Source organism: Elgaria multicarinata, chromosome 2 (genome assembly GCF_023053635.1).
Source record: "Elgaria multicarinata webbii isolate HBS135686 ecotype San Diego chromosome 2, rElgMul1.1.pri, whole genome shotgun sequence".
In the NCBI taxonomy this organism is placed as follows: domain Eukaryota; kingdom Metazoa; phylum Chordata; class Lepidosauria; order Squamata; family Anguidae; genus Elgaria; species Elgaria multicarinata.
In genome coordinates, this window is record NC_086172.1 from 44,476,371 (window position 1) to 44,495,411 (window position 19,041).

A 19,041-nucleotide genomic window follows, 5' to 3' on the forward strand; every position below is an offset into this window, starting at 1 on the left:
TGGTATCAGATTAGCACATTTATAAGGAAACCAATAATATTACAACAAGGAACCAGAAATCTAACAGAGTTTGAAACAATATTGATAAACATGGATGAAAAAGAAAAGGGACTGATATCAAAACTATATTCACTACTAAACTCAAAAGATACGGGGTCACACCAAAATCTACATAAGGTTTAGGAAACAGATTGGAATTTACAAATAGAAGAAGCACAATGGTCTGCTTTGTGGGGTAAATTCCCATATAAGGCCTCCTCAGCAAGCTGTAAAGAGTTATCCATAAAGTTAATACAAAACTCCAGCACGGCTAGCCCACACGGATGAGAGCTCATCACCACTCTTTTGGGGAAAGTGTGGAATGACTGGTTCATTTCAACACATGTGGTGGGCATGTGCAGGAGTTGCTAAGTTCTGGAAACAGGTCTTTCATGAAATTTCTACTATAGTTGGAACAGAAGTTAATGCGACCCCAGAATTAGCCCTTTTGCACATATTCAAAGATACCAATGAACTTTAATTTAAAAAGACTTTAATAGGATTCTTGCTGATAGCAGCCAAATTATTAATAGCCAGATGCTGGAAAAACGCAATAGGATTGACGATACAAAAATGGTACAATATAGTATGGGAACTTGCATTATCAGAAAAATTAACACACAAGAAAAGAGTGGTGAAGGGACAGAAAAAAGGGGAAACTTTCACTGCTGATTGGTGGAACTTCATTACATACACAACTCAAGATGATGCAACAATACAAGTCCCAGCTGCCTTTCCAAATTTGTGGTTTCAATAAAAAAAGAAAAGTATATTGAGAGCAAACTGAACTTATCTGTATGAGCTCAAAATTATTATTATTTTGTATATTTCTGTATCTTTCTTGCTGAAGTCAAAGAACATCATAACAAAATGCCATGTACGGTTTGGTATATTTACCCATGAAGTTGTATTAAAGTTGTTTGTAAAATAGTTTTAATATTGAAAATCAGTAATAAAAAAAGTTTGTAAAAAAAGAAAGAAATGGGGGGCAGGCAGCATGCTAAATATTTCACCTGCCCCACATCCTTCATAGTAGGGGAAGGGGTCGGAAGGTGGAGCTGTCCCAATTGTTCTTCCACCCCACATTTCAGTCAAGGCAGCTTTACTGTGTGTAGACTTTCCCCAGTAGGGGGGCAAGCTTTGCTGTGTGCAGCAAAGCCAAGGACTGGATGATGGGCACAGCCCTGCCCCTGATGTCAACCAGCCAATGGAGTGGGGGGGGGGCATCCGACCTCCCAACCAAAAGAAGTTTTCCACCCTTGTGTTAGACAAATGGAGCTAATTTATCGACTCTTGGTAAACTATGGGTGTTATCCAGATGTCTATGTTACTGGTTGAGGACCCTCCAAGGAATTCGTTCTCTTATGCAGTCTTCAAAGGGTGGTGTGAATACCACTTCCCAACATTCTACACAATCCTTGCACTGAACGTAGCACCTGTGCCATTGCACAATAGTTAACTGTACTAATTTGACTATACTCAAATCGGTGATATAAGCAGGAAACTTATATAATTAGATCCAAACAAATTTAGGTGTGTCTCAGACATGCTATATTTCCATCTAATTAGATGCAATAATAGGGAGGAATACTTATTCTCCTACTTTGGCAATGAAACAAAAACAATGTGCTCTCCTTTTAATAAGTCACCAGCTATAGTAGTATCATGGTTTGTGATGATACTACGGTAACTGACTGTGTCTTATTCTTTGTTTGGATAGAATTATTATTATTATTATTATTATTATTATTATTATTATTATTATTAATATAGTAAATATTTTGTGAACCGCCCAGAGAGCTTCGGCTATTGGGCGGTATAAAAATGTAATAAATAAATAAATAAATAAATAAATATAGCTCCATCAAGTTTTCATGGTGCTGTACAGAACAAAATAAAACAAAATACAAAACACCCTGCCATATGGCTTACATTCTAAAATCACAGTAACAAACAATCAGGGAGGGGAAAGGCCAACCAGCGTGGGGGACATTAAAACAAATAAGAAAAATTAGTATCGTCACACTACAGATTATAAGCTTTTGAGAAAAGAAATGTTTTCAAATAAGATTTAAAAACTGTGATCGACGTTGCGGTTCGCAAATGCGCTGGAAGAGAATTCCAGGCATAGGGGGCAGTGAGCGAAAACAGGCGAAGACGAATGAGAGAAGTAGAAACTCTTGGGCGAGTAAGAGACATAGTGTTATTAGAGCGAAGGGTGCGAGCAGGACAGTAAGGTGAAATAAGAGATGAAAGACAGGGAGGAGCCAGACCATGACAAGCTTTAAAAGTCAAAAGGAGAAGCTTGTATTGAATTCTGTAGGAGATAGGGAGCCAGTGAAGGGATTTTAGAAGCGGGGTGATATGATCAAAATGATGAGTAGGGGTGTGCACGGACCCCCCCCCGATCCGCTTCTCTTCCAGATCCACAACTTCCGGATCAGGTCCGCTCCGCTCCGCCTATAGTCCACTCTGGTTTGCTGCGAAGCTCCGGATCTGGATCGGAGCTCCGCTTTTCCCCCGGATAGGCTTGCATTGAAATCCAAAAAAGCCTACAACTTTTTTTCTGTTAATGTTAGAAACCTCAAACTCGGCACCATGATAGCTTATACATGTATACACATGCATGCCAAGCCTCAAGCCAATCCAAGCCTCCCCAAATTTTGGGGGAATTTTTGAAAATCGGACACCCCATTTTCAGACATGGGCTTTTCTCCGACATTTTGACAGATAAAAACTTAGAAGCAGGCACATCCACATTCATGGCAAGTTTCAACCAAATTCCATCATCCCCTGATGGGGGATGGGGTTTTAACCTCTAACGCATTACCCCTAACCCCAATTCACACCCCTTTCTATTTCTCCGTCAATTTTCACATTAGAAATGTCAGATTAGGCACCATGACACCTGATGCACGTATACACATGCATGCCAAGCCTCAAGCCAATCCAAGCCTCCCCTGATTTTGGGGGAATTTTTGAAAACCGGACACCCCATTTTCAGACATGGGCTTTTCTCCGACATTTCGACAGATAAAAACTTAGAAGCAGGCACATCACATTCATGGCAAGTTTCAAGCAAATTCCATCATCCCGATTTGGGGGGGGTTTAAGCTCTAACGCATCACCCCTAACCCCAATTCACACCCCTTTCGATATCTCCGTCAATTTTCACGTTAGAAACCTCAAATTAGGCACCATGATACCTCATGCACGTATACACATGCATGCCAAGCCTCAATCCAATCCAAGCCTCCCCTGATTTTGGGGGAATTTTTGAAAATCGGACACCCCAGTATCTCAGGGATTTAAAGCTGCAGACAGCTCAATGGGGCCATTTCAAAGGAAATCCTAGCATGCCATGAATTGGGGAGTAGATAAACCTAAATATGAATCTTCTTCCACACTTGAAAAATTTATTTGGAACTTAAAAAAGTCTAAGTGAGCGCAGGAAGGACTTATCCCCTGAGTCAAAGCAAGACACACACAAACCATCCCTGCGAGGTGGGGAGGAAAGAGGGAAGGCAGGCAGGCAGCAGACATTTCTGGGGCACAAGGAAGTGCGGCAAGGATGGCTTGTTTCTTTTTAAGCCAGCAGTAATGCATTGCAAACCAACCCTGCGAGGCGGGCGCAAGGAAGTGAGCCAAGGATGGCTTGTTTCTTTCTAAGCCAGCAGTAACGCATTGAGGTGGGCACAGAGGAGGACGACTGGGAGCAAGCATGCCGGAGGCTGCTGGGCACGAACCACAAAGCCCATCTCCCAGGCACCAGGCAGGCAGAGAGGCAGGCAGAGATATGCCATAGATCTATGGGGGCGTCAGTCCCGGCAGATGCCCCACCACAGCAGCACCCTGGGGGGAAGGCAGGCAGGCAGGCAACATTTCTGGGGGCACAAGGAAGTGAGCCAAGGATTGTTTCAAAGCCAGTAATGCAAACCATCCCTGTGAGGCGGGAGCAGCACAGAGAGATGCCTTTTCCTTTTCATCCCATAACTACTAGGAGGCTAGGAGGATAAGACTAAAGCTTTGTGATCCTTGCTTCAGAGTTGATTGACTGCACTGTGATCACAGCCATTATTAAACAACAACAACAATAGTAACGTTAATAATAGCAGTACTAATTAATATTAATAGCAATAATAATAACAACAACAACAACAATAAGGAGTTGAACAACAATGAAAGCCTGTCTGTCTTCACTGAAGAGGAAAAACCAGGAGAGCGTGGGCTATGGGGTGTATAAAATGTAATAAATAAATAAACAAAGGAGGGGTGGAATTAAAAGCAGCAGTGTTGCTGAATAAACAACAACAAGATTTTTTTAAAAAAGGCTATGTCTGTCTTTTACTAGTAAGAGGAAAGTGGACGTGCCCAGGGGGAGGGGGATACGCCAATTTTTGACTGGCCCTAAGTAAATACCAGTCTTTAAGAAGCTACCTGTCACTTCAACTCATGACAGGCATTAGTCTCCACTGGTTACTCTTTGGAGGGCTCTGATTACTCTCCAAGGGCAGGACACAGTGTGTGTGCACTGGTCACGTCCACATGCCCTAGGGGACCTCATCCCCTTGCACCACATCTATTCAGTTGTTCACCAAGGTTAGGGTGGGTAGCAGTGCTGGGTTTCCTATCTGTTATTTAGTATATGATTTCAGGTTGTGTTTGGTGGGGCTACTGTTTTAAAAAAAACACTGGGAAAAGTCCGTTCAGACTAAGAAAGAGAAGTTTCCCAGTATCCCAAGTTACTAAGTATCCTGTTTTGCCTATCCCCTCCTCCAACTTTGGGATTGGAAGATGCTTCATCAGGTGATCATGACTGGGAGTTGAATCTGCCTCTCAGCACTTCAAAAAGGTACCTCTCCCGCTTTTTTTACCCTATTTTTCCAAAAATGATAGCAAGCAAACTGCACCACGCAGAGTGCTGAGAGTAGGCTCAAAATGACCCCCAGCCACGACTATCTAAGCACACAAAATTTCAGAAAGATAGCTTTAAAAACAAAAAAGTTATCCGATAATCTTTTCCGCAATGCAATCCTATGGGCAAAAAAATCCAAAATGGTGGGCGGATCGCTCTGCGAAAAGAGGAGCGCTCCTCTTATGGTCGCTTCTCTTCACCATGCTCCTCCAGGCCCCTGACTTGCTTCTCCTCCGCCTCTGGGCAAGGCGGATCAGGCCAATTCGCTGTTGCTTCTCTGGTCCGAGGAGAAGCGGATCACACCCCTAATGATGAGCCAGAAAAATAATCTTAGCCACAGAATGATGAATGGAAACCAATGGGGAAAGAAGAGAAGAAGGAATACCAGTCAACAGGAAATTACAATAGTCCAAGCGGGAAATAACCAAGGCATGAATGAGAGTCTTGGCAAAAGAGACCGATAAGAACGGGCGAATTCTAGAAATGTTATACAAGAAGAAATGACAAGACTTAGCTATAGCCTCAATATAGGAAGAAAAAGAAATTGAAGAGTTAAAAATAAAACCAAGACTACGAGCTTCCTCAACAGGATAGAGTATAACATTATTAACAGTAATAGAAAATGGGAGAAGAGGAGAGGGTTTAGGATGGAAAACTAGCAGTTCTGTTTTTGCCATGTTTAGTTTCAGGAGACGCTGAAGCATCCAGGCTGAGACATCGATGAGACAGGCCGAGATACGATCCTGAACATCGGAAGACAAATCAAGAGATGAAAGGTATAGTTGGGTATCATCGGCATACAGATGGTATTGAAGACCATGAGAATGAATAAGATTACCCAAAGATAATGTATAAAGAGAAAACAACAACGGGCCAAGCACAGAGCCCTGTGGAACCCCAACTGAAAGGAGAAAGGAAGCAGACGAGAGGCCATTAGCCAACATGTTAAATGACCAGCCTGATAAATAAGAGACGAACCAGTCATAGACTGAATCTCGAAAACCAAGGTCGCGAAGGGAGTCCAACAGAAGATCGTGATCGACCGTATCAAAGGCCGCGGTAAGGTCCAGAAGAATAAGGACAGAGTAGAGGCTTTTAGACTTGGCAAGAAGGAGATCGTTAGTAATCTTAGTAAGGGCGGTCTCGGTGGAATGAAAATGACAAAAACCAGACTGAAAAGGATCCAAAGCAGAGGTAGTAGAGAGAAAGTCAAGGCAACGGGAGTAGACCACCCGTTCCAAAACCTTTGAGACAAAAGGTAACAAGGAGACAGGACGGTAGTTAGAAAGTGAAAGCATGTCAAGAGATTTTTTTAAGAATAGGAGAAACTGTAGCATGCTTATAAACAGAAGGAAATGAACCAAAAGACAAAGAAGTGTTGATAATGTGGAGCAGAGCAGGAAGAATAACAGGAGTAAGATTAATAAAAACACGGGAAGGGATGGAGTCAAGAGCAGGTAGAAGGATTAGAAGAGGACAATATTCTTGAAAATTCATCCGCTGAAGTCGGAGAGAACTCAGAAAAGGTAGCAGAAGGAACTAACGAAAGGGGGGCCAAGACAGAAGAGGGGACAGAATTAGAAAGATCCGCGCGAAGTGTTTGATTGAACAAATAACATGTTTTTAAAATCCTTGGGGTACATCTCCCCTTTGCAGAGTTCTAACTGATTCAGAACTTGGGACTCTCCATCGGTGGCATGGAGTGCCTTCTACCAGCTTCAGTTGGTGGCCTTAAAATTATTTTTAGGCTACTTTTAAGGGTAAAGCCCTTACTGTGGTTTTATTGCTTTGTCTTTGGAAATGGTTATACTGGCTGAATTATATCTTAATGTACTGTTGTTGTTTTTGTATTTCAAAAGTTTATTAGAATGTTATCTTATATTTCTGTGTTTTCATGCTCATTTGGGTGTTTGTTGCTTTGTGGGGATGTGTTCCAGAAATGTAGTTTATAAATATTCATAAAGAAATAAACAGGGAGAAAATAGAAAAAAAGATTGTCCAAAGAACTGCTATAAAGTTGAAAGGCAATACAGGACTAAGACAACATAGGCTATCTTTGCTGGTCCCAGGCACTCCATCCTCCCAATCTGGATTTGGGACTGAAAGACTCAGAAAAAGTGTGGGTGGATGGAGGGTAAGTTGTAAGCAAGCACGATTTGTAGCACTGCACAACATCGTGACAAATCACAGGGCATGTCAGATAAGACATCAGCCTTAGCTTCCAATTCCTGGCTTTGTGGAATTTGGATGAATGTGAGATAGCCTTATCTTCTCATCTTTTAAACCAGAAGGTTTTTTTAATGATTGAACATAAACTTATTAAGGCATTGTTCTGAGACTTATGTCTTAATGAGACAGTAGGCTGAGCCTCATAAACTGTTTTTAGCTGCAGGAGTTAGCCTTAGAATATCTGGAATAGGAATAATTGGTGCCTCTGTGTACTTTCAGAAATTCTTCCCTTTCACCACTGAATTAATTACAAAGCCCCAAAACATCTAAAATTAGCAAGGAGGGCTTCATGAATAAAAGTTGTTTCTTCAAATCAGACTTGATCCCCAACTCTTTGTGTGTTGGAAAGTAACTGCTTTTGAGGTTAGCATGTGACAGCATTGCCACACATTTGCAACTCTAAGAAACAAGCACTTTCTTTCTTTCTTTCGCAGCAAATGCATCAAGTGTGGAAATAAGTACTTCCATCTAGGAAACCTGGGCCAATTAGGTTTCCTAGGCATTTGCAGATGCATGTAAAATGTTCTTGCAACACACTTTATGCAAGAAACTCCAGGGTAGGAACAGTGTTTCATGCATACATAATGTGCATCACTACTCTGAGTCAGTTTGGGAAGCTGACTATTTTGTTGTCAGTTATAAGAGCAAGAAATTACCATGCCTGGGTAGCTATACTCACTTGTGGTTAGTGCTCTAGACCAGTGGTAAAGCCCCTGCTCTGCATGCAAAAGGTCCCAGATTAGATCCCTGGCATCTCCAGGTAGGGCATGGAAAAAAGACCTGCCTGAAACGTGCAGAGCAGCTATCAGTCAGTGTTGACAATACTGGGCTAGAAGGACTCAATGACGCAATGTAAGGCAGCTTCCTATGTCCCAAGCAGTGGGGCAAACTTGAGCCTTTGAACCTTCCAGTTTACTAATTAAACAGATTCTACAGAGAACAGTTTTGCAAGGAAATGATCAACGATGTCAGGGATCCCCAACCTTTTTTTGGGGGGGACCTGTGAGCACATTTGAGAACTTGCTGTGGGCACCACCACAGAATGCCTAGTCAGTGGATCATTGCTTTAGCACCTACCTCTCATATCTATGGATCTTATGCTGTGACTTATTCCGCGAAACCTTTTATTTCATGTCTATTGGGCACCGTAACGTCTCTTTAATCAGGGACTGTCTAATTCAGGTAATTGCTGGTGGTGGGATACACCTAAGGCTTCTTTTAAACATCTGTTTTGGAAGTCCAGTACTTGTTTCTTTTTGGGAGGAGAGTTTATTACACAGATAAATTTTGTACTAGAACTTGCTTTTTTAAATTATTTACCTGCTTCATGGAAATTAAAAAATGGTCAGTGTAAATTGATTTTCCATGACCATTTGAAAGCTAAAAGACTATTACAAGGAAAAACTCTCACCTCCAATAATGCAATAGACTTGAGGTCCTTAAAACACTTTCAATATTTCTTTCAGCTCAGAAAGGGTGGCATAAAGACACCACCTTCAAATGGATACTGATTTGGATAGATGGTCCACTTTTGTTGAAGTCTATGTATAATTGCTAGAAAGTTGTGTGCATTTCATACAAATCCATGTATGTATATTCAAAAAAACAAGAAAAATAAATAAAAAATGAGTAGCTGCAGGCGCCACATTGGGGACACCATTGCAGGTGCCCACTAGCACTGAATTGAGGACCCCTGAACTATGTTGTGGGAATCTGTGGAGCATTTACTGAAAGCATCTTCAACTCCTGAGTTACTTACTAGATGCCCACAATATGCCAGCATGATTCCAAAATATTTTTATAGAAGAGCAGGATGAATAGATAACTTGTCTGAAAGGTGTAATAGCCATAAGGCTCACATTATGGCAAGTACCAAGAACAATTATGATTCAAGCAAAAGACAATGCATCTTACCTCTTTCAAAAGCCGGGTTCCATAGGTGAATATATAAAGGTAAAATGTAAATCTCCACCTGCAAATAAAGTAAAATAAATTCATTGAATGTGTTGCAAACTTCCCTGAGAACCTGGTTACAGGACATCATATAAGTGTCTACAAGCATTTATTTATTAATGGAATGAGCTGATTTAAGTCAAGGCAAGTTGAATCTTTAGTCTGGTTTGCACGTCATGAAAATCCCCCCTTTTCAAATTGTGGGTTATTGTGCACGAGGTAGTGTGCTGGTGCATGTTGTCTGATTGCTCCGGCTGCAGATGGGAGCAGCTCAACATACCACAGACCTTCCCTTTGTGGTTTGGTTAGTCTTACATGAAAACCAGGAACTCTTGTTTGTTTCTCCCCCAATAAGCCAGAGATATATCTCAAGAACAAAACGCAAGTTGCTTACTTGTAACTGCAGTTCTTTGAGTGGTCATCTGTGCAGCCACACATATGGGCTCTGCGCCTGCACGGAGCTACTGTCGGGAAAACTTCTAAAGCTGAGATTTAGAACCCTCCCCCACTCTCCAGTGTGCAAGTCTGGGAGGGCTCCCGCCCAACTCCCCCGTTCTCCTGAGACCAAGGTACTATTCCGGTACCGAGGAATAGTAAATACTGTATTAAAAGTAAAGCACCACACTGAAGAGAAGACGGTGGGTGGGTGGGTTGTGTGACTGCACAGATGACCACTCAAAGAACTACAGTTACAGGTAAGCAACTTGCATTTCTTCTTCGTGGTCTCTGTGCGTCACACATATGGGCGATTAGCAAGCTGACTTACTGGAGGTGGGTAGGTGTCAGTGCAGGATCGATGACAAGACAGCTCTTCCAAAGGTACAATCAGCTCTGGATCTAGTGTCCAATCTGTAGTGCTGAATGAAAGTCGTAGGCTTTGACCATGTGGCTGTACGACATAGTTCTGGTATTGTCAAATGCAAAAGATGTTGCAACTGCCCTAGTTGAGTGCGCTTTGACAGGTATTGGAGTTTCCATGCCCGCTAGTTAATAAGCCAATTTGATGGTTTGAACTATCCATGACGATAGTCTTTGTTTTGATACAGAGAGTCCCTTCTTAGGGCCGCCGTGACAGATGAAGAGACGTTGAGATTGGCGGATGGCTTCTGTACGGGATTTGTAAAAAGACAGAGCTCGCCTTACATCCAACATGTGCAAGGACCGTTCGATGTCAGACGTGGGGGATGGAAAAAAGGTTGGAAGGACAATATCTTGAGTCACATGGAATGCAGATATGACTTTCAGAAGAAACTGGATGTCTGGACGTAACACTACTTTATCACGATGGAATATTAAATATGGTTCATCTATTCTAAGTGCTGCAAGCTCACTTACTCTCCTAGCAGTGGTGATTGCAATAAGAAACACAACTTTGAATGTTAAGAGTCTTAAATCAACTATAGCTAAAGGCTCAAAAGGCTTGGATAATAGTGCGTGGAGCACAACAGGTAAACTGCAGGAAGGGACTGGAGATTTAACAGGAGGATGTAAATTTAAGAAATCCTTCAAAAACTTTTGAACAATGGGGTGAGCAAAAACAGATAACCCCTCTAATTTTTCATGGTAAGCAGAAACTGCAGCCAGGTAAACTCTTATTGATGAGTATTTCAAACCCTTTTCAACTAATTGTAATAAGAACAATAAAATTATGTTTATATCGTGTGTGGATCAGTGTCCTTCATTATGGCAAACTGTGAGAAAGAATCCTATTTTCTCTTATACGAAGCTCTAGTTGATGGTTTTAAAGATGCATCTAAAAAGGTTTGATTCTCGGGTAGGTAAGTATTATGATTCAAATTGGCAAGAGTCTCCATGCTGTTAGATGCAGTGAGTTCAGGTCTGGATGATGGACTCTTCCTTGGCTTTGGTAAAGTAGGTCTGGTCTCGTTGCAAAGCGATGGAACTTCCCCCATGCTCTGTCCAGAAGGGGGGCAAACCAGGGTTGCCTGGGCCACCATGGGGCTAAGAGGATGCAATTGGCATTGTCCATTATAATCTTTGCCAGGACTCTCATTAGCAGAGGGAAAAGTGGAAACAAGTGAAGTTTGTGTTCCATTTGCGAAGGAAAGCATCCCCCAGTGAGGGATGACCCCTTCCTGCTCTGCTGCAAAATTGGCTGCAAAGACTGTTGTATGTTGTAGCAAACAGGTCGAGACATGGGGTGCCCCAGATGTTGAAAATGTTGTGGATTACCTCTGGGTGGGTTTGCCATTCGTGGGCAGTTGTCATGGTTCTGCTGAGATGGTCTGCAAGCTGGTTTTGTTCTCCCGCAATGTGAACAGCGGTAATGGAAATACGAGGGGAAATACACCACTCTAGAATTTGAATTGTGAGATGGACCAGGGGCTTTGACCTGGTTCCCCCTTGTTTGTTCAAATGGAATACTACTGTGGTATTGTCTGATGTTATTTGGACATGTTGACCGTATAGTTGCGTTTGAAAAGCCTTGAGTGCTTTTTGGACTGCAAGCAGTTCTAGGACATTTATGTTCTTGTGTTTGTCCTTGTGAGACCACTGACCCTGTACCGTAAAGTGGGGAAAAACACCCGATGGTGAGATAGGTTCTTGGGAACTTACAGCGCCATCTGGAGATGATGTAGATGGAGCAACTGATGAATATGATGCAGAGTCAGATTGGTAATCATCAGTAGCTGACTCAGGTGATGCTATCTGAATAACCACGTCTTGTTCCATTATTTGGCTTGGTATAGGGTCTCTTAGTTGACCTCCCTCCTGTGATAGTACGGGTCTAAGTGGGGAGATTTGCCTTGTCTGTATCGTAGTTGTATCTTGTCTTGACTCTAATTGCCGTACTGCTGGAGGTGGTTGCGGCTGTATATAAACATATCCTTGTGAATATTGTGGGATAACAGTCGGTACCGCTGGGCAGCATGGTGACGGCGGGTAATGGCAGTGACAGTCATAATCACGATGTCGATGGGAATCCCAGTACTTTGAGGATCTGGGAGGTGCTGAACCCTCAGAGCGTCTGTCCCAATCTGAAATTGGAGGTCTTGATCAATGTCGATAGTAGTATGGGGAATCATATGCCCGGTGTCGTGTAGTTGCAGAGTGAATTGATTCGGGCGAGCTCCGCCAGTAGTGATCTCGCTCCCGTGTTTGTGGCGATCTTGGTATGGAAGGCATTACAAGGCTCAATTGCCTGGTGGTTTGGCTAAGAGGTGAATCCCTTATTTCACCCTCTGACATGGACAAAGGGGGTGCGGCGTCAGTCTTCGGTATCGATGAATGAGGCATGGCATCCGTCCACAATGTTGAACCGTAGGACAGGTTACTGAGTCTCGATGTCGAGGGAAGCATTTGAGTATCAACCCTCGATGTTGAGGAAAGTATTGTTGTCGGTAGCGATTGAGTTCTTGGTACCGACTGTTGTCCGGAACGTCTCTCCTGAGGGTTTCGCTCCTGATTATTATCTTTCTTTTTCTTCTTTTTGTGTCCCTCCTGAGCCTTTGTTGACCTGGCCCTTTTTAGCTAGCTTCTTTGCTAGCATTTTGGTCAAACCCCTTCCTGGAGTTAGGGGAATCTCTCTCAACGCCAATGACATTTGAGGCGGAGTTTGAGATTGGACCATCAGAGCTACATTTTAAGTCTCTGAAATAGATGTTGAAGCCATAGTTGGTTTTGTGGCTTGAACAGCTTGTAGAGCCTGCCTCCACAACTCTGCCTTTAATCGATTGGCCCTGTTCTTTCTAGTCTGCCACGAGAAGGCCTGACAATTTTGGCACGATTCAACTTTGTGTCCCTCTCTGAGGCACAAAAGGCAGAGGCTATGTCCGTCCGAAGGTGGTAATTTACTACCACAACTAGTACATTTTCGAAAAGGAACAATCTAGAAAACAATGTTGCGATCAGCAGCTGCTGATCATCACGAACTGAAGAAAAGGTAATTAATTATTTTTTTTAGAACAAAGAAAAAGAATGAAGAAAGAAGAAACTTGAAGAATAGGAAGAAACACGAGGTAAAAAGGTTAGTACTCAGGTAAAATTCGTTTCTAGAATGCAGAAGAACCTAACGATGTAGCCATTAAGGCGGTCGAAGGAGAACTGGGGAGTTGGGCGGGAGAGTGGGGGAGAACTGGGGAAAGTGGGAGAGGGTTCCCGCCAAAATCTCAGCTTTAGAAGTTTTCCCAACAGTAGCTCCGTGCAGGCGCAAAGCCCATATGTGTGATGCACAGAGACCATGAAGAAGAACTGTGAGTTATTTCTCTGCCTTGTCCAGGGAGAGACAAGCCAGAGTTCCTAGCTCACACATAATGCTAACCAACCGACAGATGGAAAGTCAGTGGATTGTTTAACCATTCTGTGGGAGTGATTGAAGAACATGCACAGTGTCCTGATACATGGTAGGTTTGATGTTAGGTGTGCCTATCTCAGTAGGGAGGAGACAAATGCACTTGGAAAACAAGAGACTTACAAAACACAATGGGTTGCTAAATATCTGTGAGAAGTATGTTGCACAACTATGAGCGAACTTTTTATAGCACGCTCATTACTGACCACTCACAGATGTTCGTGGGTCCTTTTCACGAAGCCATCTGCCTCCCGCCCATCTCCCACTCCTTCTGCTCATTTTTCCGTCACAAAAAAGACCCGGAAAAACTTTTTGGGGGCTGTAACAAAATTTGCTGCCATTTCCTGTTGTGTGCAGGAGAAGCTACGTGATAAAAAAAAACGTTCACTGAATGGGCCACGTGGTCACTGCTTGCTTCCTCTGTCTTCCCTGTGTGAACTATTGTGGGACAGAATCAGGAGACAAAGTGATGGGAGGGAAACCCGATCCCCCCCACCGTCTGATGATCCTCATTATCTTTTCTTCCTTTTCTTTGTTCAGTTAAAATTGTTTAGCTGTGAGTCCTAATCTTGCTGAAGAGATTAAATATATTGCTTAGGAATACAAGTAACAGCTTGTTCAAACAATGGTCTGCAAGCTACCCTAGAAGCATGTCATCAAGTAGGGGACTTTAGATGCGGTGAAAACATCATAGTCAAAAGTCAGAAAATACAATGACAGAGAAGTGTGGGGTAAATACAGGCAACAGTTCACCATGTGGTGGATGCTTTATTAGCAGAGTAATTCCAAAATCCATATAGTTCACTACCTTTCTCAGGCCGACTCAAAAGATTACAAAAGACTTGCAAGCTTTTGGGATCTCCAGTTCTTTTCAGCACCTTTCCACTCATGGCCCCCAGCAACTGATACACAGAGTTATACTGCCTTGGTTTCTAGAGGTAGTCATTATAACTAATAGCCACTAATAGTCTTATCAGCCATAAATGTGTCTAATCACCTTTTAAAACTGTCCAAATTGGTAGCAATTCAACAGTGAGATAAGATATTGGATTGGCAGCATGCTTGCTGACAATTTAAATGGTTGTAGCAACTTTAACCAAAACAACCACAAATCATTCCAAACCGATCACGAGTTTCCACAAATGGTCCCTACCAATTCATTTGTACAGGCAGATGCTCTACCACTTGAGACAGAGCCCCCAAAGCTTCAAATCAGAAGACAACTTTGATCTTTTCACCCCTTTTAAATCGCATTTAATCTGCAGTTATAGTCATTGTAAAAGTGCGAATAACCTCACAACTTTGCACATTGTCACCACAAACAGATACTTGTGCAATATTGGTTCTTGCTGGGCCTAAGCTAAATGGCATTACATTGACTATTGTTGAAAGCTGTCTGGCTTGTTTTAGACAAAAAATGAAAAAAGGGAGTATTAAGAAGCCAGCATTTAGATGAACTGATAGAGGTTACTGGAGTGGGGATGACTGTTCATTTGAATTGCTTAATTTGATAGAAATAAAGCTTGGGCTGTACCACACATTCCTGAATACACAAATCCAGCCCATTCAAGTGTATAATTATTATAACTGCCTTTTATTTCAGACTCAGCACAGCCTCTGCGGCAACAATAGGGCAAACTACTTGTCATTTCACTGAATCACTGATTATGATAATACATTTGCCTCTGTAGCAGGATTTGTGACTGCAGTAATCTCCTCAAAACAATGAAAGCATAATATTAAAATGATTCCTCTCTTTTCATTTATGAATTTAAAACACATGGGGCTAAGATACATGGTTGCACATAAATGTTTTGAATTATTATCATTATTAGTGATTTTATCTTGCCTTCCCCTTAACACCGCATTTCAGAATCTTCCAGAACAAATTATGTGAAATCTTTAAAATTTCAAACAACCTAAAACAATTGGGAAAAATAATAATACATAGATATCAGCTGACCTATCTTCAAACCGCTTCAAAGACTGAAACCATGAGCAGAGGAAGGGGGAGCTGGAGGAAATTGTCTCCACGCCCCCGTCCTGACAGCCCATCCTGCGGATGTCTGCAGAGGAAGTGTTTCCACTAGTGAGGGGTAAAACTGGAACCACCTCCTTGTTTAAGTGAGAAGCATAATTTAAGTAGGTAAATGCTTTTGGATTTATTTATTCATTTATTTATTTACTACCTGTACCTGGCGTAACATACGCCGTTGGAGCATATCAGCCTTGGGCCGTCCGCCCAGCTTGCATGAGATTAGGCCAGGGCTTCGGCTCGCAGCAGGCAAGTGGCCTCCAACCTGGCCACCAAGGGCCCCCACCATGCCACGCTCATGCTCCAGACCATGGCGCTGCCCCCTTCATGGGGGGGGGGAGCGAAGAGGCAGAAAGGGGTTAGTATTACCTTGGAAAGCCCGGCGCCAGAAGGGCTGGAGGGGGGCGCAGGCTGCTTGGAGGCCGCCGATACAGCGCCGTCTGGCAGACCTGGGGGGCAGGGAGGTCAGAGGGAGGGGGAGCAGGTGTCCCCCAATCCCCGGGGTTCCTGTCCGCCCAGCATGCGTGAGATTAGGCTGGGGCCTCAGCTCGCAGCAGGCGAGCGGCCTCCCACCCTGGCCGTGCCTCGCTCAGGCTCCGGACCGTGGCGCTGCCCCCTTCGTGGGGGGGGGGAGCGAAAAGGCAGAAAGGGGGTAGGATTACTTTGGAAAGCCCAGAGGAGTCGGGCGAGGGGCTTAGCAACCTGTATCAGCTGACGTTACATGTTGTCACTGTTGCTTAGCAACCTGTATCAGCTAAAGCCTTTACGGAAACGTAATGAGCTCCCTTAGGGAGCTCATTCCACAGCCAGGGTGCCACAGCAGAGAAGGCCCTCCTCCTGGTAGCCACCTGCATTACTTCCTTTGGCAGGGGCTCAAGGAGAAGAACCCCTGAGGATGACCTTAGGGTTCGGGCAGGTACATATGGGAGGAGGCATTCCTTCAGATAGCCTGGCCCTAAGCTGTTTAGGGCTTTAAACGTTAATACCAGCACTTTGAATCGGGCCCAGACCTGGACTGGCAGCCAGTGAAGTTGGAAAAGGACTGGTGTGATGTGGTCTCGTTGGCCAGTCCCTGTTTTGGCATGGAAACAGCCTTGGTTGCCCTGTATGATGACCTATGTCAGGAGAAAGTCAGGGCGAGTGTGGCTCTGTTGATTCTCCTTGATCTCTCAGCGGCTTTCGATACCATCGACCATGGTATCCTTCCGGAACGTCTGGCTGAGTTGGGAGTGGGAGGTGCTGCATTGCAGTGCTTCCGCTCCTACTTGGCTGGTTGGCTCCAGAAGGTGGTGCTTGGGGAACATTGCTTGGTCCTGTGGATTCTCCAGTATGGGGTTCCGCAGGGGACAGTTTTGTCCCCCATGCTGTTTAACATGTACATGGAACTGTTGGGTGTGGTCATCCGGAGTTTTGGAGTGCGTTGTCATCAGTATGCTGATGACACACAGTTCTACTCCTCCTTTTCATCTTCATCAGGTGAGGCTGTGGATGTGCTGAACCGGTGCCTGGCTGCGACAATGGACAGGATGAGGGCTAATAAACTTAAACTCAATCCAGACAAGACTGAGATGCTGCTGGTGGGTGGGTCTTCTGGCCAGATGGTGGGTGTTCAACCTGTTCTGGATGGGGTTGCACTCCCCCTGAAGGAGCAGGTTCGTAGCTTGGGGGTTCTCCTAGAACCATCTGTCACTTGAGGCCCAGGTGGCCTCGGTGGCACGGAGTGCCTTCTACCAACTCCGTTTGGTGGCCCAGATACAGCCCTATCTGGACAGGGATAACCTGGCTTCAGTCAGCCATGCTCTGGTAACCTCCAAATTAGATTACTGCAATGCCCTCTATGTGGGGCAGCTTTTGAAGTCGGTTTGGAAGCTGCAGCTTGTGCAAAATGCAGCGGCCAGATTGATAACTGGAACCTGAAGTTTTGAACATATAACACCGATTCTGGCCCGCTTGCATTGGCTACCGATATGTTTCCGAGCCCAATTCAAGGTGCTCGTTTTAACCTATAACACCTTACATGGTTTGGGACCACAATACCTGACAGAACACCTCTCCCGACATGAACCTACCCGTACACTGCACTCAACATCTAAGGTCCTCCTCCGAGTGCCTACTCCGAGGGAATCTTGGAGGATGGCAACAAGGGAGTGGGCCTTTTCAGTGGTGGCCCCCCCAATTATGGAATGATCTCCCTGATGAGGCTCGCCTGGAGCCAACATTGCTATCTTTTCGGTGCCAGGTTAAGACTTTTGTCTTCTCCCAGGCATTTAACAGCATTTAACAACATATGCTAAGTTTGTTTTTTAATGGACCCCAGAACTGTTGTTGTTTAAAATGGATACTGTATACTGTTTTTATATTTTTGATGGTTTTAAATTTTGTATACTTTTTAATGTCCACTGTTTTTTTGACTTTTGTAAACCACCCAGAGAGCTTTGGCTATGGGGCGGTATATAAATTTAATAAATAAATAAATAAATAATGTGCTGCCCTGTTTTGTAATCAGTTGAAGTTTCCGGACCATTTTCCAAGGCAGCCCCACGTATAACACGTTGCAATAATCCAAACGAGAGGTTATGAGAGTATGGATAACTGCAGCTAGGTATCTCTGTCCAAATAGGGGCGTAATTGGTATATCAGCCTAAGCTGATAAAAGGTGCTCTTTGCCACTGAGTTCACCTGTGCCTCAAGTGACAGTTCTGGATCCAAGAGCACCCCCAAACTACAATCCCACTCCTTTACAGGGAGTGCAACCCTGTCCAGAACAGAGTGAACTTCACCTAGCCGGACAGGCGAACCACCCGCTAACAGTACCTCCGTCTTGTCTGGATTTAGAAACAACACAACTAAACAAAATGGAGAACTATTCACTGTTCTTGTTAAACACGTACATTTCTGATAATTTGTACACACTAGAGCAGCCTGTCCCAATCTGGTGCCTTCCAGATATGTTGGCTGGGGATGATGGGACTTGCAGTCAAATACATCTAGAGGGTGCCAGATTGAGGCGGGCTGCACTAGAGCTGGGCAAGGGGGCTTTCTGCTGGTTATCTGGAAGGCATTGATTGTCCATTTACCCCTTTGAAGTCCAACCTGGAAACGTGACGGCCCCAGCAAGTGAGGAAGACCTGCTTTGGTTCTTGCATGCTTTAGTATTGGAAGTGGGCTGCTGTGTAAAATAGGACACTGCTCCAAGACTCTAAGGAGCCTTCCCCAACTGGGTGTTTTGGACTACAATTTCCAGCATAGCTGACTATTGGCCTTGTTGGCTGGCGATGTTGGGAGCTTAAATCCAAACCATCTGAAGGACAGCAGATTAGGGAAGGGTCACTACAATGTAGTGACGAAGAAACAAGCAATTTCTCTATTAATTTACAAGGCTATCTTCTTTACATCTAGAAAATAACAAAACATGGTTGCTACGCCTCAAGCATGTCAACAAATAGGTTTTATCTTCAGTAAGTGAGCCTCATTGCTGCACATTTATTGTAGTACCTTTTAAACAAACTGCAATATACTACAGGTCTGATTGAGTGTCAACTTTACTGATGTGCTCAC

General features: G+C 43.7%; 1 protein-coding gene across 2 annotated transcripts in view; it reads right to left on the reverse strand.

Annotated features, from left to right (window-relative positions):
- CERS6 (ceramide synthase 6) overlaps positions 1–19,041 on the reverse strand; it is a 123,829-nt gene that overhangs the window by 60,180 nt on the left and 44,608 nt on the right. For both annotated transcript variants that reach the window (XM_063116425.1, XM_063116426.1), the window contains exon 4: positions 9,098–9,155. In XM_063116425.1, the coding sequence (XP_062972495.1) occupies positions 9,098–9,155 (58 nt within the window). The remainder of the gene's footprint in view (positions 1–9,097; positions 9,156–19,041) is intronic.